Source organism: Mirounga leonina, unplaced genomic scaffold (genome assembly GCF_011800145.1).
Source record: "Mirounga leonina isolate KUSES-001 unplaced genomic scaffold, KU_Mleo_1.0 Mir_170, whole genome shotgun sequence".
Lineage (NCBI taxonomy): Eukaryota > Metazoa > Chordata > Mammalia > Carnivora > Phocidae > Mirounga > Mirounga leonina.
This window is the reverse complement of record NW_023270433.1, coordinates 4,777,381-4,798,629: the sequence shown is the minus strand read 5'-3', so window position 1 is coordinate 4,798,629 and position 21,249 is coordinate 4,777,381. Positions and strand designations below refer to the sequence as shown.

Here is a 21,249-nt window from a genome sequence, read left to right as displayed (position 1 = left end):
CCCTGGGACCATGACCCGAGCCGAAGGCAGGTGCGTAACTGACCCACCCAGGCACCCCGGCCTGTGATTTTCTCTTCTTGTGGCCTCCTCGTCTTGTTTTGGTATCAGGGTAATGGCCTCGTAAACTGAGTGTGGGCGTGTTCCCTCTGCTTCTATTTTTGGAAGTGTTGGAGGAAGACTGCTATTCATTCTTTGACTGTTTGGTAGAGTTCATCAATGAAGCCATGTGGTTCTGGACTTGTGTTTGTTGGGAGGTTTTTGAAGAACTGATTCGGTCTCCTTACTAGTAGTTGGTCTGTTCAGTTTTTTTAAATTTTCATGATTCTGTCTTGGTAGGTTGTATGTTTCTAGGAATTTATTGACCTCTTCTAGATTGTCAAATTATTGGCATATAATTGTTCATAATAGTCTCTTTACGATCCTTTGTATTTCTGTGGTATCTGTTGTAACATCAATTTTTTTTAAGTAAGCTCTAAGCCCAATGTGGGGCTTGAACTCATGACCCTGAGATCAAGAGTCCCATACTTTACTGATTGAGCCAGCCAGGTGCACCTCCCCTCCCCTTTTTAGTTGTAACATCATTTTCATTTCTGATTGAGTACTCTCTTGGGGAGTCTAGCTAAAGGTTTGTCAGTTTTGTCTTTTTAGTCTCTCTTTCTGATCTTTGCTATTTCCTTCCTTCTCCTAACTTTGGGCTTTATTTGCTCTCTTCCTAGTTCCTTGAGGTTGCTTGTAAGTCAGGTTGTTTTAGTTTTTTCCTATCATCTTCCCCCTTAGAACGGCTTTTGCTACACCCCATATGTTTGATATTATTTCCATTTTCATTTGTTCAAGGTATTTTTTTTTCAAGATTTTATTTGAGAGAGAGAGAGCAGGAGAGAGAGAGCATGAGAGGGAGGAGGGTAAGAGGAAGCAGACTCCCCGCTGAGCTGGGAGCCCGACGCGGACTCGATCCTGGGACTCCAGGATCATGACCTGAGCTGAAGGCAGTCACTTAACCAGCTGAGCCACCCTGGCGCCCTGTTCAAGGTATTTTCTGATTTCTCCTTTGACCAATTGGTGGTTCAGTTGCATGTTGTTTACTCTCCACATAACGCTTTTCCAGTTTTCTTTTTGTAACTGATTTCTAGTTTCATATTATTCTGGTTAGAAAAGATGCTTGATAGGATTTCAATCTTCTTATATTAAGACTTGTTTTGTGGCCTAACATCTATGTTCCATGGAGAATGTTCCATGTGCGTTTGAGAATGTGTATTCTGTTGCTTTTGGATGGAATGTTCTATCAAGTCCTTCTAGTCTAATGTGTCCTTTAAGGCTGATGGTTCCTTACTGGTTTTCTGTTTGGATGATCTGTCGATGTGAATGGCATACTTAAATCCTTTATTATTCTATTGCTGTCCTTTCCCCCCTTTAGGTCTATTAATATTTGCTGTGTATAAAGGTGTTCCTATGTTGATACAAAAGTATTGAAAATTGCTATATCCTCTTTTTTGGAGGATAAAGGTTTCACTTAAGACTTGTGATGCCAGCATAAATGGGAGCCTTCAAGAATTGGTTTTTAGGAAAAAAAAAAAAAAAAGAATTGGTTTTTAGGGTGCCTGGGTGGCTCAGTCGTTAAGCGTCTGCCTTCGGCTAAGGTCATGATCCCAGTGTCCTGGGATCGAGTCCCGCATCGGGCTCCCTGCTCAGCGGGAAGCCTGCTTCACTCTCTCCCTCTCCCGCTCCCCTTGCTTGTGTTCCCTCTCTCTCACTGTGTCTCTGTCAAATTAATAAATAAAATCTTTAAAAAAAAAATTGGTTTTTAATTGTTGATTGTATTATCGGAACATATTCAACTTTTTTTTCTGACTCTACAGCTACCTACCTTCGAAGATTCCCTTTTTTTTTTTTTAGAGAGAGAGTGCACAAGTTGGGTGGGGCTGGGGGGAAGACAGAGAGAGAGAAAATCCCAAGCAGGCTCCATGCCCAGTGCAGAGCCCAATGAAAGGCTCAGTCTCACGACCCTGAGATCATGACCTGAACCGAAATCAAGAGTCGAATGCTTAACTGACTAAGCCACCCAGGCACCCCTAAATTTCATTTTTTTTTAGAAGTAGGCTCTATGCCCAACATGGGGCTTGCAGCCATAACCCTGCGATGAAGAGTCTTATGCTCTACTGTCTGAGCCAGCCAGGCAGCCCAGGAGATTTTCTTAGTGATCTCATTTTTTTTTTTCTTTTCCTGCCACATGGCTAGAGTCTCCAGTACAAGTAGGATCCTTAACTTGTTGATTTTAAAGGAAATGCTCTGAGTATTTTAACGTTAAGTATAATGTTTGCATAAGATTTTTGGAAGATTTTTACCAGATTAAGAAAGTTTTTGATTTCTAAGAGTTTTGAACAAAAATTATTGGTGTTGCACTTCTAACAAAGGCCTTTCTGACGACTGAGGTGATTATATGGTGTTCTTCCTTTAATTTGTTAATATGGTGCATTCAGGAGCAGTTAGGCCATGTTGTGAAAATTTATAAACCCTGAAATCTCAGTAGGTTAGTTTGCACAAGTTCATTTTCTATTCATGTATAGTCTAGTGTAGGACACTGGGGGTGGTCCCTGTCTGGTCTCCCTCCACTTGGAACTCTGCCATCTAAGTAAGTGTGTCATGGTGGGGAAAGAGTGAGCATGAAGGTGGCACACTTGCTGAGTTCCCAGGCCCAAGTGACATGTGTCTGGCTCCTCATGGACCTCCCTGCAGGGGGCTGGGAAGCAGAGTTTCCCCTGTGCCCAGGAAGGAGAGGTGCTCTGGATGTGGGCACCCAAATAAGCTGTTGAGCATAAGAAATCTAGAACGTTCACCAGCTTACTGACATTCCATCCTTGCATTTGTGAGTAAGCCCAGCGTGGCCAGGGAGTACTGATTTTTATATGCTGCTGGTTTGGGGTTGCTAAGATTATTTTAGAAATTTTGTGCAAGTATTTGCCTGTAATTTTTCTTGGACTGTTGTCTGGGTTTGATGTCAAGACTATTCTACTCAAGACGAGTTGCGAGGTGTTTCCCCTTTTGTTCTCAGGGGCGTGCGTGTAAGACTGAAGCTACTTGTTCAGGACAACTTGCTGGTAAGCCTATCTGGACTTGACGTAAACCAAGTACCTCTTCTCTGTAGCACTTACCATGGCTGTGATAGTTCACGGGGCTGGGGTGGGGGGATTTTTGGTTAAGAGGAGTGAATGAAGTAAAGTGGTCTGCAGACTGCTTGAGACCCAGGATCTGTGTGTATGTGCATATAAATAATCTTGCCAGACCCTGTTCTAGGTATTAACTCCCTGAGCCTTCACAGACCTGTGAGGTAGAAGCTGTTATTACCCCCACCCGCAGCTGGAAAAACTGGGAAACAGAGCGGGGGCCACTTACCTATCAGCTGCAGAACCAGGACCAGAGCCCTTATTAGAAGTTCCTCCAGTGCGTCCCCAGCAAATGCAGGACTAGAATGACCCAAACCCTGCCTGACCAGGTTCCTAAATCATGTACCCCTAGTGAATGAAACAAATTAGTGAGTGATGGTTTAAATGAATGTGCAGGCTCTGCCTCTCACCCTGCTGGAGGGAACCGGGTGGGGCCATCACACCCTCAGAAGACTGGCCCTGCACCACCCATGGCTGGACATGGATTTGAGGTCATCTGAGCCTCCTGAGTTGCTGGGTTAAGCATGCAGGTTCCTAGTCCCCTCTGGGGGTGGCAGGCTCAGCCCAGATGTCCGCACTTGGCCTGGGACCTCCTAGTCACCTGCAGGGAGGTTAGGGCCAGACCAGGCTGGTTCTTGGTATTGGTGGGGAGTAGAGGACTCAGCAGCTGACTGCTTCTCTCTTGGATGCTGGGAGATGAGCAGGACACTGAAGGGGATGACACACAGGCTGGGATTAAGTCCACGGCTCATCATGAGTGGAGGAGAGGTAGCCCACGTCAGACAGAGAAAAGACCGGACCCTATGGGGCCATTGCCGAGCCCGTGCGTGTTGCCTTGGGGGTGGGGGGGGGTGGAATCTTACAGAAGGTGTGCTTTCAAAGACCCTGCTTTAGGGGCTCTGAAAAGTCGCTCCAGGTACCTCTCTGCCCCCTGAATTCCACCCTAGAAATTTCAGTTTTACCAGCACGCTGGGGGAGGGGGAGGGCAGCGAAGGACTTCTGCATTAATCCACTTGCAGAGCACAAGAGTGAGGAGGGAAAATTCCAGACGGGCCGGTGGACTCTGTCCCACCCTCCCCAAATGGCCCCAACAGTGGCACACGGCTGTGGGAACTGGGACGTGTGCAGGGGCAGCTCGGATTGTCACTTGGACGCAGCTTTCATTGTGTTTATTTTCCTTTCATATAAAATACAGGTTTGAAATGTCTGCAGGAAGATGCCACTATCAGCCAGGTTAGTGGGGATATATATATATTACAACGTAACGGGGTGAGGCATGAGGGAGGCGCTTCTGAAGAGTTGGGTTCCTTCTGACCTGGCGCGTGCCCACCCTTCCCTGGCTCCAGCCCCACCTGCAGGGACACCCGGTCCTGGTCCCCAAGACCAATCACAGCCCGGCTGCGGGGCTGGCACAGGGTGGGGCAACTCCCAGAGCCGGGAGGATGTCTTAAGGATGTCAGCCAATAAGTTAAACACCCACGGCCCCTGCGGTTCTCACGCAGGGGCTACCCTGACCCACGGGCTCCCCATCCCCCCAACACTGCTCCCTCCACCTGGCAGGGCTCCCAGAGGAGAGGGGAGGGCAAGTAAAGCCCCCCCCATCTGCTGACGGGTGCGTGAGGCGGAGACTTCGTGTTAGTACTGGGGCCATGGTGGCCCCCCGCACGCAGCAGCATCCAGCAGAGCTGGGCCAGGCGGGGGGCAAGACAGGAAGGGAGACAAGACCGCAGTGAGGGGACTCAAAGTGGGCACCAAGCCCACCCCACACTGCTGAAGAACAAAGACCACACGCTTTAAATAAGAAAGTGACACGTTTGGCCTGCAGCGGCCAGCCCGCTACACGAGGGGACCCCACTGGCAGTTCACGGGTGTCCTCCCCTCTATGTCCAGGACCCCAAAACAAGAGCGGAGAAAGCTGCTCAAAACTCAGGAAGGACTCAAAGTGACATGGTTGTTTAAGAAGTTCGATCCTGGCATTTGCTTGACCAAGTCCCAAGCCCAGGAGAAGCAAGCACTCAGTCACGCAAACCAGCACCCAAGGGGTGTGGGGGCAGCGGCCTGGCCCGTGTGCAGGACCTCCCTGCACACCTGCCTCCGACAGCCCACCTCACCAGCGAGCACTGTGTCCAACAAGGAAGGTGGAGAGAGCAAGTGCGCCGCAGGGTAGGAGCCGGGGCCGCTCAGCCTCAGCAGGCGCCCCCATCCGTCAGGGACCTCCTGTCCTTCCCCGGGCAGAGCTTACTACGCACTGGTGGAAAGGGTGGAGGAGCACCCCCCTGGCGCCACCAGGATGGAGCAGGGTAGGAGGGGAGCCCATGGGGGCGGGGGGACAGGAGATGGAGTTTAAGGCACACAGCAAACGACAGAAGAGGGGTCTGCCGGCCTTCCCCAGGACAGAAAGGCCCCTCCACTCTCCAACTTCACTCACCCCGGAACTCCTGGCCCCGGCTCAGGTACACCTACGTCCTCCCTTGCTCCATCTTCTTCCCAGCTCCCCAAAGCGCCAGGTGGTCGGGGAGATGAAGGGATGGGAAGAGGACGGTTCTGGGGCCAGTACTGTGATGGGAGCGCCAGCCCCAGGCCTACTGAAAGGCCACCAGGTGAACCTCTCTGGGTCACCTCAAAAGCTCACACCATCTTGCATTTAAAAAGCAGGGCAGGGAAAGTAAAAGGAGCCTCCCCGGTCTTCTCTGCTTTCTGCCCACCCGACTGGAAGTCCCCTTGCTTCCAGGTCCCCAGGGTACAGCCCCCCACCTTTCAGGGTCCGCCACCCTTGTCATTTCAGCAGGTTCAGGACCCTAGAATGTAGGGAGGGGTGAAGAGTGTCCCACTGTGCCTTGGTCTGCCCATCTCCCTGTGCTGTTCCCGAGTGGGAGGGGGGAGGAGAGAGGAATACAAAGTGAAAGCAGGAACCAAAACCAAAACCAAACCACGGGTTCACAAATCAGGAACGAGACCTGCCTGCTGGCTCCACGGTGGGCCTGGCGTCCGCTCCCACGGCGGAGGGCAGCAGGAAGCTACTGGGGCTCCTGCCCCGCACGGCGGAGGGCTGGCTGGGCCCGGGACACGTGCAGCCTGCCTGAGGACAGGTCCAAAGTCCCTCCCGGTCTCGGAGCCGCCCTCGGAGCCTCTCTCGAGCGTTCTCCTCACTCACGGCACCTACTTCTAGGTCTTCTCCTCCCGGTCTGTTTTTCTCCTTGTTATGTTCCTAGGTTTGATTTTCAGAGAAAGTTCCCACAGGGCCTCCTCCGCCAGGTGGTCGCTGAAGTCATTGAAGAAGTTTATGATGTCATCATTTCTTCGGATATCGTAGTGCCTGTGGGGGGCCTCCAGTCAGGGCCGGTGTGGGGCCAGCAGCCCGACGGCCTCCTGGAGGGGCCATGCGCACGGTCCCGGCACCGGAGCTCCCCATAGGCAGAGGGCTGGCAGCAGAAGCCTGGTCGCCCCTCTCCATGCTGTCCCAGGGAGCCCCCACTTCTTGGCCCACGCCCTGCACCCTCCCTGGATGTGCTGTGTGGAGAACAAGCTGGCCACCATCTCTGGATGCAGACCCCGTTCCACAGACCCCAGTGTTCCTTCGTCCCCTCCCCGCTCCGGTACTCACGCTTGCTGGAAGCACCGCATGCTGTCCAGGATGTTGAACTGCTGCCACCGTTTGGAAAAATTCACCTTCCCATCAATATAGTCTGGGTTCCCCAGGTGAACAAAGGTGAGGTCCTGCAGGATAAGCCCCCTGGGAGGATGGAGAGCCCAGTTACTGCTTCGGAGGGCACGTCTGGCCTGTGTTGGTCTCTTCCTGCGTGAACTCCTGACCTAGAAACTGTGGGTCCCTGGGAAAGCCAGCTCAGGTACGGCAGGGGAGCCTTGTAAAATACATGAATAGGAAAAAATAACCCAAAACCAAGGGGGGGAGGGAGGCATGGACAGCCTCTTTGTTAACAGGTGCTTCTCATTACAGAGAATGTGAAGCCATAAGGTGAGCGAGGGGGCCCAGCCGGCCGCCCCCAGGGGAAAGCAGGGTAGCATTCTGGGAGGGCAGCCCCCACCCCGGGCCACTGTGGAGTCTTCTGCCCCCCTCATGGAGGTTCCCAGTATCTACCAGCTTAGCAAGGGCTCTGACAACAAAGAAACCTGTCTAGCTTTGACTTTTTCCACTATTTCCTTCAGCTAATGTGACTAGGACTGCTTTCCCCAAACCCCCCATTTCCTCGATGCCATGGCTCACACTTGGGAAAACGCTCTCAGGGCTCCTGGGTGACTGACTGCAAGGTGCAGCCAAGTCTGAGGACCCTTGGTGGGGGGAAGCCTGGCAGATGCGGGAAGGAAACGGTAGCGGGACTGGGAGATGGGACAGCAGGACCGTTTACATTGGACCCGTCCTTTCTGTTTTAAAAGTAAAACCTGCTCCTTGTTACATAGTTTAAAGTTAAAATAGAAGTCTAATCGTCTGAGCTGGAAACCTTTAAGGGAGGGTTTCTGTATCTACACCTATGTCTCCCCCAGAGCAGCCGGGGGGCAAACCTGCAGGGAGCTCTACTCACAGGTAGGGGATGCAGGGGGGCTCCACCTCGGAGAGGGCGGCCCGGTAGGCGCGGAAGGAGGACGAGCTGTCGATCAGTGTACAGTACTCGGCCAGGCCCTGGGCGGGAGGGATAGTGTGTGAGGGCTGAGACCATGCTGGGGCCCCAGTGCCAGCCTCCTCCCTGACCCACCCGCCGCTGCCCAGCCCTGGGCCCTGCCTCGGCTACAGGGAGACCGGGCCTGCTGCGGAGAACTGGCTCCCAGGCCCGCATATGCCTGCTGCAGAACCACGGCTCGGAGGGCCTGGAGCCAGGCCTCCTGCTGGGTGCCACCCCACACCGTAGCCCAAGGAGGCTTCTCACGCACACCAGGAATGGTGCCATCCCTGGCTCCCAGCCTGCCTTTGATCCTCGCTGCGCTCCAGGCAGAGCTGACTAGGCTTAGCAGGTGACCTCGCTGAGCTGCTGCTGCCCCCTCCCACCCACTGCTTGCCTCTTCACCTTTTAGCTGCCTCGGACCCGGAGTGTCACCTCCTCAGGACCTCCTAGGTGTTTCTGTGGCAGCCAGTGTGAATGTCCCATGCTTCTCCATACAACAGACTTACAACTTTCTCTTTATGTCACCCCTTAAGAGAACACCTGGGTGGCCCAGCTAACACCCAGCCCCTATGGGCTTTGCCTCTCTTCTCAAGGAACCTCCCCACACAAGGATAAAGGTCTAGTTCCTTGCCAGGCCTCCGCAAAGCCCTCCTGGTCCAGAGCAGGTCCCCTCCCCAGTGACACAGCCACACTGGCCCCCGTCCTGCTGCTTGAGTGTGCCAGTTTCTAGACGCTTCTGTCCCCTCTGACCGGAATTCCCTTTCTTCCCAGCAAACTCTTCCTATTTGGGTCTTGGTGTGATTGACCATCCCTCAGGGGACCTCCCCGACCCTCGAACGGGCCAGATGACCCCATCCTTTCCCCTTTGGCAATTACCCTAAAGAAATCAATAGGTCTGTCCTGTACAGTACGTTCCTAAGGACTAATGCTGCTGGCAGCCCAGAACAGCACCTCCAGAAGCATGGGTGCAAGGAAGAAAGGAAGAAAGCAGTGAAGCAGGGACCCAGGTATGATCCTGCAGCCCAGGCAGCAGGACCCTGTGAGGGGATAAGCCCAGCACAAACCACGCAGCCCCTTCAGGCCCAAAGACTGGAGATTAGCCACAGCAAACAGGGGTGGGGGTTGGGGGGTGGTTGGCAGCTGAGCAGATACCTGAGCACCTTCCCCAACAGCTGGCTCTCCAGGGGCTGGGCGGGCCTCCCACCTCCTCCCTCCCCGCCACTCACCTCCGAGGTCTGCTTCTGCCACTCCAGCCTGCGGATGGGAGCCGAGTCCAGGGCTGAGAGGATGGCCAGGTAGGAGTTAAAGTTGTTCAGCTTCCGTAAGTGCTGCAGAGAGAGGGGAGGCAGCCGTGAGGCTGGCCCAGGGCTGCTGGGCAGGGTCCGAAGGAGGAGACTCTGGGGAGGGCAGCCACAGTTACCTTCATGATCTTGATGAACTTCAACAGCAGCCGCTCCCTGTCCTGGGCTTTTTCTTGTAACATGATTATTGACCGGACCCTGCAGGAACCCATGGGAAAAAGAGATGGCTGAACTGACTGGTCTCCTTCTAGACCCCTAGGTGGTCCTAGTGGAGAGAGAGGGATGTGGACACCTGCACCACATGCCCAGGGCTTTTGAGGTGTCAAGCATAGCTCCCCCCATTTCTGCTCTCGAGGAGCTCACAGCATCCCAGGGATGGGCTGAGAGGTCACAAAGCCTGATGGGGACCTCGGGCCGTGCGTGCAGATGGAGGCTTTGTAACATCCAAGCAGAGATTCCCTGACAAGTGCTGACCTGAGCACCCCTGGGGCTGGAAATGCTCCTCATGTGGCCTCAGGATTAGTTCAGGAGACGAGTGAGCATGTGGGTTAGGAGGGCACATTGAGAATCTGAGCAGCAACCCCAAGGCCAGCCTTGCATGCGGACCTCACCGTGCCCTGGAGACCCTCTGGCTTCACACGGCCACGGCCAGTCCCCTCAGATGGGGTGCTGCCTCTGCTTGTCTTTGGCCCCAGTGAAGGGTGCCTGCCCTGAGCACACCCTGAGGACCATGGCTCAGAGGGGCCCCCCTGTACCTCCTCCTTGGAACCCCGAGGCGTGTGCCCAGCAGGGGGCTGGGTCGGAGGCTGGGCTCAGGGCCGTGTGCAGTTTCCGTCTGCCCTGCAAGCCCCTGCTTCCTGTGGCGGCTTGCTACGGCTGAGCTCACGCTGCTGAGGAGCGCGGCACTTCCTGTGGTGGCAGAAAAGCCGGCAACGTGGGACATGACCCAGGTTCCCGCCAACAAGCAGTCCTCGGAGCGTCTGACACATCTTGGATGTTCCGTCAGTGGCAGCAGTAGGCTTCGTGGCTACCACGCTCTGACCATCCTCTGTTTGACGCAGAGAGGCTGGGGGCGCCTTGAAGTCACATCTCGAAAAGCTGACCATTCTTTACATATTATAGGGTAAGTGTAGCTTCGGGCTTCGTTTTGCTTTAAGAATTCAGGCCTAGTTCAAGTATTAACGGGAAGGCACTCCTCTGCTGTTCTCTTTCAGGCAGCATGCGTGTGAGGCTCAGCCCTGAGGCCGCCTGGCAGTGGGAAGCTGGACCGTGACCAGCTCAGGATGGCGCAGTGACCACCCCTGCCACCACCTATGGCAGACATTACTAATCGATCCCGGCTCTCCTCCCCGTCCCAGGCTCCTCCTCAGCCAGCGTGCTCTCTGCTGCCTGCAGTTCCCAAGTAATGCCCACGGTCTCGGAAGGAGCTAGGAGGAAAAGGGCACCTCCTCCTTGTGTGAAGGAGAGCACAGGGACCCAGCCAGACGTGCTGCGATAGAAAACCGGGGCTTCGCACAGCCGCCCCTTCTTACCAGTAGGACATATTGTTGAAGTGCTCCGTGAACTGGGTCAAGTTGGGGCTTTTCTCCTCATTCTGCTCTTTTGCCCAAAGCAAAACCTCAGGAATCTGAAAGAGAAGTAGACCGGATGGAGCTGGAGCCCTCTGGCTTCCCGACGATGGGCAGGTTCTCCTGCTTAGGGACCAGCAGCAGCTGCTCACCCCGGGGCAAGGGACAGCCTTCTTCCCAGCGCTGCTCAACGCCATACCTCTATTTTATAAAAGAGCTCAGCATCCAGCAGGGTCAGCTGCTCGGCTATTTCATGGCTGTGAAAGTCATGCAAAGTCCCCGGCCTAGAAGACAGAGGCATGAGATGAGCGGTGGGGACAGGGACAGCGGGAGCTGGCTGGGCGCCGTCCTGCGGCCTCAGAGCCGGGCGGCCAGAGCGAGCAGCCGCCCCAAGCCTGGCCTCACGGCAGGACGACGGCAGCTTCAGAGCTGACCAGTGGCAGGGCAGGACCAGACTGCATTCCTGCCGGGGACCGTGGTGCCTCTGCCGGGTGGGTCCCACTGCCTGAGGGGCCCAGCGGGAACAGAGATGGCTCCCCAGGGATGAAGACTGAAACTCGCTGACAAGGAAGTGATGCTTCAACATCTATGACTAGGACGCAGGTAACAGACTAGAGCCTGTACAGGTTAGGAATGTTCAGGATGGCCCGGGGGGTGGGGTGGGGGTGGTCAAGAATTCACAGCTACCGTGTTAGTGCTGGGAAGACAAGAGCTGACCACAGCCCGGAATGCATTCACCTGTCCCTTGTCCTAGTAAGTGCCCCCCGCCCTGCTTCCTCACTTCCTGGTTAAAAAGGGGCGTTTTTTTAAATCACCCATCATGACCCCCTGGAGGAGAGGCCCAGCCCCTGGCGAACCCACTGGGTTGTCCACAAGACCACCCCAACCCATTGCAGGGCCTGGGCAGAACCAGGAAGAGAGGCTCTAGGGCTGGGGAGGTGGCTACCGGGCACCACTCCCGTGGAGGGCCGGAGAAGCCACGGGCAGACAGCTGGTGGCTCACCTGGCGGCTACCCCCCGGGCTGCCAGGGGCTGGTCGGAGTTGGCACACCTGAGCAGCTTCTTCTGGTCCACCTTGTCCAGGATGTTCTTCCGGAGCACGCGGGCCAGGCTGAGCTCCCCGTTGCACACCAAGCGGAAGACCAGCTCCATCAGCAGCTTCAAGATCTCTTCTGTCAACTCCACGAGGCTAGAGGACCAACGGCCACACAGTGAGGGGCCGGGACACAGCCCAGGAAGAGGACGGCTGCCATCGGGCCCAGAATCCACCTCAGAATACCCAAGGGTCACATGGCACCGACCAGCAGGGCTAGGAAACCTCCTCAGGGAAAAGAGCAAGAAAAGGTGTCGGGATGGCCACCCGGAGCCTCAAAAGTGCCAGGAGAGGTCCCGTCCTGCTGGTGACACGAATGGCCCCGCTCTCAGTAAATGCTCGCTGGCACTGGACAAGCTCCAGGGCCCCCGTTTGGGCCCGGGGCCACGGAGACACTCCCACTCCGATCCTGTCCCAGAGGAGGCCCCTGGTCCTGCCTGGGTGGTGAATCACTACGAGGCCCCAGCCCCTCAGAGCAGCCGCCTGCAGGCCGCTCCTGAACTCCCTCTGCACAGCGCTTTCTGTGCCCGGCGGTCTCAGTGCTGTCCCGGGCTGAGGCCACCCTCCCCGCAGAAGGGAAGTGCCTTGAAGGCAGGGCCCGCAGTTTCCTTCACCACGGCTCTCCAGACCTAGGAGACTGAGCGGCTGGACGTGCGCTTGTTAAATGAATGGTGACGGTGAGTGCTGAGTCTGGGGGGACTAGGCTATGCTGCATGTGCGAGGGACGGCCCCCACGAGGAGAGCGGTGTGGCCTGTGGCTGGGTCATTCTCCCCAAGGGTCTTGTTCAGGTGGGCAGGAGCAAGCCCGACCCAGAGCTGCAGGGCGGGGCTCTGTGGGCACAGCTTGAGAGAAGTGGGGGGAATGGGACGGGATGTCCCCAGCTCAGCAAGGAAGCCTGCAGCCCCGGTGGGGAACCCTGGGGTGCCCCAGCGTCCCTACCACCTCCTGGGCACAAGCACTCACCACAGCTCATCCACCACCCGCACCAGCACAAAGAACGTGTTCTTGCTGACACGCTTCTTGAATGTGTCGGCGAAGGGAGAAAACTTCTCGTACGTGGAGTGTAGGTTAAGGAAAGCCATTCTCACACAGGCAGGGGTGGGCTGAGGACAGGGGAGGGCTACTTCTCCCAGCTGCCGTTTCCAGGGTGCTTATGATGTACACGAGCCCCGCTTCCACTGCCTTTCCGTCGGGTCCTCCCAAGCTTCCCATGGGACTTACTGAAACGTTGCAGGCTGCCCTGCTGAGCCTCAGGTGGAAAAAGGTGGTCAAAAACCAAATGCCCTAAACACTCTCTCAATGGGACTGGGGGGGGGGGCGGTGTGGTCCATAGGTGCCTCCTGCACTCTTGCCGTCTCTCCGTAGCTTCAGACGCCCCTTCCCCTCAGCAGCCACACACCAGGCCACCTCTAGCTCCTTGCCAAAGTCGTGGTTTCCGCCTGGAGGGGCAAAGATTCTCACCATCCTCTCACATCCTCTGCTGTGGCTGTCTTTCCTGCTCTCCAGGGATCCACGGGTGCTCAGGAAGGAGCCTCGCACCAAGGACTGTCCCCAGAGCCTGTAGCCGCCACGCAGGGTAGGGGCTGGGAACCTGAGCTCAGGAGTGTGTGTGGGTCACTTAAGCTCTCCGAGGCTGTTTCCTCAATCACGTAATAGGTAGTAATTTAACAGCATCTATAATACTGTAATAATATATCAAGCAGTTTTATAATTAAGTGAGCCTTCACGTGCACGGGCTTAGCATCCCGTCCGACACTAGGAAGTTCTCAACAAGTGTGAGTTACTATCACTTGCTGAGCCAGGCCTGGGAGCAACTGAACGCGTGAGGCTATAGAGAACAAGTCTCTGCAGTGGGGGCTGTCTACTTCCATCTTGAGGGACCAGGTCCTCTAGGGCTGGGCCACAGGGGTCCGGAGGAGACAAGAGGCCAAGCCTCAGGGCACGCAGGAAGGGAAGGGGGACAGCCTGGAGGACTCAGGACTTCCTGCCCCGGGCAGTAGCAGTTGTCCAGCAGATGGCAGTCGTGGGCTGTGGCATGGGGAGGTGGCCCGCTGTTACAGCAGCTCAGGTCGGCCTCCGCAGGAGGAGCAGGTTTGAGAGAAAGTCAATGACGCTGGGTCCTAGGGCCTGGGGTCATCCTCAACCATTACTGCATGGTCGTCCTCAGAAGGGTGAGCCCGTGACGCAGATACGGGTGACGGGTAGGAGCCAATGCTGTCTGGACATGGTCTTTCTGTCGACTGCTGGGTCTGCCACCAGGCGGAGTGGCTGTGCCTTCCCCCGAGGCTGTTCATGGGAGTCTTGACTCCCACAAGCCCCGCACGCTTGGGACCTATCACCTCAATGGCCTGCGGCTCGGCTCAGAAGCTGCAGGTGCCAGCGACCTGGGCCTCTGCAGGGGCCTGAGCGCATTCTCCCTCTCGCGGTGGGTCAGTTCCTTCTAACTCCTTTTCAGGGCTTCCTAGTGACCACAGCAGCTGTTAGCACACCCGTGACTTGGCACCTCCTATCATCTCACTCAGCACTCAGACAAGGAAGGAGACTGGAAGGGGAAGCCCGGCCTGAGGTCCCAAAGCTAGGGCGCGGGGGAGCAGGCAAGAAAGGCCCTCTCTCTCCTGGCTGGCTCTGAAGGCTCCATGCCGGGAGGGGTGTGGGGCCGGGGCTGGGGGACTACGGGAAAGGATATCTGTACTGCAGCTTCTTGATGAGCTCCTCCGGGGTGATGAAGGTCCTGTAGGTGGTCAAGAAGGCCTCACAGTACAACACCAAATCTAGAGTGAAGAACAACTGATGAGCGATGCCTGCCACTGGCAGGAGACAAAGATGGGCAGCTCGCCTGCCACACATACTTGCCATCCCTGACCACACATCAAGAGCTTCTTATCTGTCCTAAGACTCGATGATTCAAAGGGTAGTAATTGTGCGCATAGAAAAAATAATTCAAACTCATCAGCAGAATTTTGAGGCTAAATCACAGGTGATACTTTAGATGGCAGGAGCAAGCCCGACCCAGAGCTGCAGGGCGGGGCTCTGTGGGCACAGTTTGAAAGAAGTGGGGGGAATGGGACGGGATGTCCCCAGCTCTTTTGTTCCTGGACAAAAATCTTGGGAATTTCCACATCTTGAGAGACCTAAGATAAGGCTGTTCTTCTCTGGACACGGACCCCCTTCTCCTGTCTTCTCTCGTTCATCCCCCAGCTCGCCAGGTGGAAGAAGCGAGAGGATCCCTGCTTCTCCAGCGGAGCAGTGCAGGCTCCTGTGCCCTGGCCAATCACCTCCAGGACAATCGAAAGCAAAAGCAACACCTGCTCTGGCATCTGGGGTCTGGAGTCTGTGCAGGGGTGGGCCTGGCTGGAAGCACAGAGCATGGCCCAACAGCATCCTGCTCAGACTCCTCCTTCCTAGATCCTAACTCACCAGCTCACTGCCCACTGGGGCTTTTGTTCAAAGACGGGCTAGGTGAGGAGGCAGAGATGGGCCCAGCAGAGGCCACTGCCTGCTTCTGGAAGAACAGATCCAAGTCTGCATGCCCTAAGCCGTGGGCGATCCAGTATAGTAGCATTGGGGTGGTCTCCGGTCCACAGGAAGCCACTGCCCAAGGAACGTGCTATGTGGCCCAGGGCCTCTACCTCCACCATCCATCCATGTACAAATGACTTTGGTTCCCTGCGGCCTCAGAATCTCTCCATGACTGAGATCAAGTGGAGGTCCCAGCTGGTGGCAGCGCCTCCTTTCCTGGGCACCATTGGCCACCTGGAAGGCTCTGGACTGCCCTGTCCACGGGGCTCCCTCTGGCAGGGGCTGCAGCTGGCTGCAGCTGCAGGACAGCAAGGCTTGCTGCTCCAACCTGAGGATGGAGCCAGCTCCCACCTCAGTCCTTCAGATAAAAATGAAAACTGTTCCTCTCGCCCAGATGGGGCTGGTGCTCAGGCTCGCGTCGAGGAGGGTCTGCTGCAGAGAAGCAGAGCGAGGGCTGCTCCTGAGCACGGCCTCACATCAGCTCCGCGCATCTCCCTGTCCATTGGGGACCTCTTCAAACAGCTGGGTCAGCTGAGGCCGGGCCGGGCCGGGGCGTGCCTGGCTTTGAACTCAGTCCCCAGGACCGGGCTCTGCCCTAGTCCAGAGAAACCAGGGGTAAAGAAACCGCAGAAGGCAAAACAGTGGCTACAGTGGTTTGTTGGAGTTATTTCTTCTTTTTCTCTATTCTCCAACTTCTCTGCAATGTGACCATTTCTGTACTACTTTCATAATTTAAAAATTCCCAGAATCATTCTGTGTAACAGGGAAATCTGCTGTAAAAACAGGGACATGGTCATATATAAAAGTAATGTTGGTGGGTGAGGGTTTCAGGATTGGGGCATTTTAATTCTTCCCAGAACTGGCTTTAATACTGTTGTCACATCCCCTTTTTAATAACTTTCAAAGACATAGAGGGAGAGGAGTCTGGGGAGCACCCCTCCCCCGTCCTGGCGGAGGTCAAGGTCATGGCACCTCCTCTCCCGCTTTCTGCCAGAACCCGAGGTGGAGTGAGCGCGCTTTTGCTAGCAGAGTCCACCCAACAGCAGTTCCCCTGGATCAGAAGCCCGTCCTAGGACGGTGCCACCACTGCTCTAAGACTGGGCTCCGGACAGAACACGTGCTGGGGTCTGCTTGTGGAGCCACGAGTGAAATCCTGTCTAGTGTCTGGAATAACACAGCGGGTCAGACCTCAGGAAGCGCTGAAACAGCTACCTACGTGTTGTTACCTGAGGTGCCGCTGGCGGAGCACCTAACTAGGTTCTGCGCTCGCAGCTTCCCCTCTGCCGCCTCTGGGGACCCTTCACCGTGGAGGGTGCACCCTGAGAGGGCTGGTCTCATCCCCAGGGTGGGCTCTCCGCACAGTGGCCGCGGGCACCAGGACCACGTTCTGACCTCCGGAGGGCTGTGGGGCCAGCCCGCCCCAAGGGCTGTGACAGAGACCAAGGCCCCCGCCCAGAGCACTGCCGCACCTTTCCTGTCTGTCTCAGTAGCGTGCACCAGTAGGATATCTCCAGACCCGCCACGGACGTCTGGCCCGTCGTCACCCTGCAAGGACAAAGCAAAGGAGGGCATGGAGCAGAATTCAACCATAAGAGAGTTGGATCAGAAAGTTCTAGGCAGAGACGAGATGACCAAGCCGCTGCATTGCGGAGAGCCCGGGCCGCCTTCCCTCCGCCCCCCCCCCCCCCCCCCCCCCCGGCCAAACCCCCCCCCCCCCCCCCCCCGCCCCCCCCAACCCCCCCTCGGGGGGTGGACGGCCCTGGGAGCTGTCCAGACACCAGGGCACATTGCACTGGGTCACTCCAGAGTTGGGGGACGATGGCCCCATTAGATCTCTCCCTCTTCACCAACCCAGGGGGCAGGGAGGTGAGGAGGGGAGTTCTCCTGCCGGGACGGTGGGACCCACAGGGAGGCAGGCAGGACTGCCACCAGCCACTCCCAAGAAGACTGTAGAGGCAGCAGGGCTATTTCCAAGTACGGTCACGTTCCTAAAACTGCAGCAAGCCATCCTAAATTTACATCTGTTTCTCTAGGTGCAAGGAGAAGTCACTTGTCATAACCTCACAAATTCCACAGGGAGCCCTCAGAGGAGTGTAAAGTGTCACAAAGACGTTCAATTGTGCCTGATGTCGCTTCTGTGATACCAGCTGCCCTCTGCCAATTAAGTAAAAAGTCTTACTTTCATGTTGGCAAACAGAAACTTTAGCCCATAAGCCAGAGCGAGCGGTCAGCAGGGCCAGGAATGGGAGCACAGCACCAGGCCTGCCTGAGCGCACCACCCCCAACCTCTGGTTCTGAAGGAAACCAACCTCACGAGCCCCCATGGGTTCACGGCCCTCAATTTTGGAAATGCACCTGCCTCTCCAGGGCATCCGTGTTTTCACCCCTGGATTCCAGAGTCCCGAGAGCATCTTGGATCTCCAGCTAAGGCTGAGGGTAGCTATGCCCAGGACCTGATTTTTCAGAAGGACTTACTTTCTGGCAAGGGTCACGAAGCATCACTTCTCTCTGCGGACAAGCCGGCTGCCCCACTGTCCCCGCCTGCCCTGCCTGTTCCGCTCGGCCCAGCCTGGCACTGTGCAAAGGGCAGAATCCGCCTGCTTGTCTGTGTGTCTGTGTGTGCGCTGCCATGGAGCCGGAGCCCAGAAACACAGTCACTTCCCCAGGGCTGGGTCGGGGCTATCACATTAAGAGGTTCCTCTGTGTTTCCAGAATCGCACAAGGCCCTCCTGACAAGCCACAGGACAGAGGCGGCTGCAGGCCAGGGATTTCTGAATCAGACTGTGCCTCCCACTGAAACTACAGTGGGTTATTCGGTCAATACGAATGTGAAGGCAGCTTATGCTGAGGGCTCACCACGCTCAGGCTCTATGCTGAGCACCCTACACGGGTTTCACTGTTATAATATCCTCCAGAGTCCTGTCCTCTGGGGCTTAGAGATGTTAAGTGACTTGCCCAAGATGACTCTCTAGAAGTATCAGAGAAGGGGACAGTGCACTTTCTCCAGGAGACCATCCATTTGCCCAGGATCCTTCAGCACCCCCAGTGGCCCAGGCATGGGTCAGGATAAATGCCGTGCACAGAGCCCATGAAATGTGGGGTGGCCACCTCATGTGTTGGTGCCTTGCATGGGTCCTTCTGTTTGAGACACCTCAAGGTTACATTGTCCTTAAAGCCCCCTCACCCCCTTTATGGACCAGACCGCACAAGGCCTGTACTCACCTCCTGCTTGAGTGTCAGCCTTGCCATAATCTCATTGTGGTCGATGAGAGACAGCTCATCCACTTCCTCCTCCGATCGAGCCAACTCTGAACCATCTGGTGACCTTGAGGCCCTAGAGAGAGAAGTGGTTTATGTTGCAAGGGTCCAGCAGACACTGGGGTCCGGGACACCAGGGTGCTGAAGCAGTATGGCCCTTTGCGTGACTACGAGTTACGACTGCCCCTAACAGGTTCTCCTGGAACTGCAGCTCCCACATGAAGGCCATACTGCTCCCCACCCCCAGGCACAGGGGGTCTGAGTGGAGGCCGGAAGCCAGGGCAGGGACTGGATTTCCAGCGCCACTACTGATGACTTCTGTGACCTTGGGACATTTCTTGCTCTCTGTGGATGCTCTGTCAATGGAAGGGATTAAGAAAGAGACTGGGGAGCCTGGGTGGCTCAGTGGGTTAAGCATCTGACTCTTGATCTCAGCTTAGTTCTTGATCTCAGGGTCATGAGTTCAAGTCCTGCGTTGGGCTCCATGCTGGGCGTGGAGCCTACTTTAAAAAAAAAAAAAAAGAATAAAGAAAAAAAAAATGGAAAGAAGAAAAAAAGATCAAGAAGGTTTCATTGAGCTATTTAAATAAGTGATGGGATCAGTCACTCTGTCAAGGCCACCATATGCACAGTCAGTATTCAAAGACAGGAAGAGCAAGAGGGCAAGCAGGTTGGGAGAGTTTGCATGGCTATTAATGTCATTCCTCAAGTCTTTTCCAAGGGCCACCTGTCGGACTGAGAAGCATGAACCAGGGGGACTGGCCCTTGCCCTTGGGGTGCTGGGTGCAGCAGGAGAGACTGATGTTAAAACGAGCGGTAGGGGCAGTAGCCTGAGCAGAAAGCCCAGCCCGGTGTGAAGGGCAGCAGGCCCCTGCGGCAGGACAGCCGAGCGGAGACCTGCGGCACTGAGCAGGAGTTTGCTGGTGAAGGGGGAGGAGGAGAGAACCGCCAGCAGAGGGGAAATGTGGGGCAGCGAGGGGGCATTCCGGGAGCAGACGGACGCTGTGTGCAGGCACCTTGCTTCCCTGGCATTTTCTCCCATATCCCCATTTTATTCTGATGATTTCCACCATGCCGGCCTTGTGGTCATAGGCCACATTTTTAACCCTGAGTATGTGAGACATAAAAATTTGTGCCTTCAGTAAGGCAAGGATGGCCCAGAGCAAAATCACACACGGTCCTGGGAAGAACCATCTGCTACATGTCCCTTCAGTGTCGGGTCTGCGCTCTGGCCTTTGTGGAAAGAGGACAACATTTTCATAATTGCTTCTAAGCAGTCAATGTGCTCATCCTTTTGGTTTTTTTTTTTTTTTTTTTAACAAGGGCCATCTGCAACTCTGAAAAATGGTGCTCTCGCGTTCAGTGCGGCTGGAGGCAGAACCCGTGGGCTCAAGTTGCTTGGTGCAGACACCGTTTGCTACCAGGTGTTCAACTACAAAACCCATCACCCCCTGCTTAACCCGTGGGGAGATCTTAGCCCAGGCAGACGGATCAGGCAGACTCCACATGGATAGCACCTAGGACTGGCCACCAGCAGGCTGGGCGGGCAGCCCTCTACAGCAGGCCCCCACAGAATGAATGCTTTCTGTTTTTATTCCTGTCTCTTGCTATTTTATTTTTACCACCTCTTCAACCACTTATGCTTAGGCCTGACAAGTGGGTACTGCCTGGCTCTGTGCCTAGAACCCCAGAGGTAGCTGAACCTTGGTCTGGAGAGGGAGGAAAAGCTTGAACTTGTAGAACAGTTCACTAAGAAGGCGATGTCAACATGAAGTTGCGGATGGCAAGGTGGATCTGCAGGCCCTACACATGGAGAAATTTACTACATATTTCTAAACCTGGTCAGGTGTGACTTGTGCTAATACTGAAAAATGTTACAGAAGATTAAAGAGACATACAACTAAATGTACTGACTCCTGACTGGTCTTGGTTCTAAAAAAAATAAGCTACACAAGTTAATTTTAGGGAGGACTGGGGAAATGGAAGATGGTTTGCATATCAGATGATATGAGGGAATATATTATTAATTTTCTTAGGTGTGATGATGGTATTGTAATACGGCAGGCTTTTAAAATATTTTAGGAGGAGGGGTGCCTGGGTGGTTCAGTCAGTTAAGCATCCAACTCTTTTTTTTTTTAAAGATATTTCTTTATTGAGAGAGAGCGTGAGAGTGAGCACAGGCAGGGGAGGGGTACAGAGAGATGGAGAAGCAGACTCCCCACTGAGCAGGGAGCCCTATGCGGGGCTGGATCCCAAGACCCTGGGATCATGACCTAAGCTGAAGGCAGATGCATAACTGACTGGGCCACCCAGGAGCCCTAAGCGTCCAACTCTTGATTTCAGCTCAAGTCATGATCTCAGGGTCGTGAGATCAAGCTCTGCGTCGGGCTCTGTTCTGGGTGGGGAATCTGCTTGAGATTCTCTCTCTCTCCCCCTCTTGCCCACACCCCGACCCCCACATGCTCTCTCTCTCTCTCTCTAAAATAAATAAGTCTTTTTAAAAAATTAAAATATTTTAGGAGGCACACTGAAGTATTTAGGGGCTGAATGTCATGTCTGTAACTTACTTTCAAATGGTTTAACAACACAATATACACACCACATCTAGTAACTCACAATAAAAAGTTTTTTTCGGGCGTCTTTGACACCCCCTTAGTGCGCCTGAACTTGGAAGAGGCCGAGGAAGGTTGGCCTGGGATTTAAGACTGTCATGGGTCATTTGTAGAGTA

General features: G+C 55.1%; 1 protein-coding gene across 15 annotated transcripts in view; it reads right to left on the bottom strand.

Moving 5' to 3' along the window:
* Window positions 1-4,314: 4,314 nt before the first annotated feature.
* The window catches only part of RAPGEF1 (Rap guanine nucleotide exchange factor 1), a 113,582-nt gene continuing 96,647 nt past the window's right edge, over window positions 4,315-21,249 (bottom strand). For all 15 annotated transcript variants that reach the window (XM_035015566.1, XM_035015568.1, XM_035015572.1 and 12 more), the window contains 12 exons: window positions 18,485-18,596; window positions 16,732-16,807; window positions 14,430-14,514; window positions 12,707-12,799; window positions 11,653-11,838; window positions 10,849-10,933; window positions 10,614-10,708; window positions 9,201-9,279; window positions 9,007-9,108; window positions 7,703-7,800; window positions 6,766-6,894; window positions 4,315-6,477 (listed from right to left, as the gene is read on the bottom strand). In XM_035015566.1, coding sequence (XP_034871457.1) covers window positions 6,327-6,477; window positions 6,766-6,894; window positions 7,703-7,800; window positions 9,007-9,108; window positions 9,201-9,279; window positions 10,614-10,708; window positions 10,849-10,933; window positions 11,653-11,838; window positions 12,707-12,799; window positions 14,430-14,514; window positions 16,732-16,807; window positions 18,485-18,596 — 1,291 coding nt within the window. In that variant the 3' untranslated portion in view covers window positions 4,315-6,326. The remainder of the gene's footprint in view (window positions 6,478-6,765; window positions 6,895-7,702; window positions 7,801-9,006; window positions 9,109-9,200; window positions 9,280-10,613; window positions 10,709-10,848; window positions 10,934-11,652; window positions 11,839-12,706; window positions 12,800-14,429; window positions 14,515-16,731; window positions 16,808-18,484; window positions 18,597-21,249) is intronic.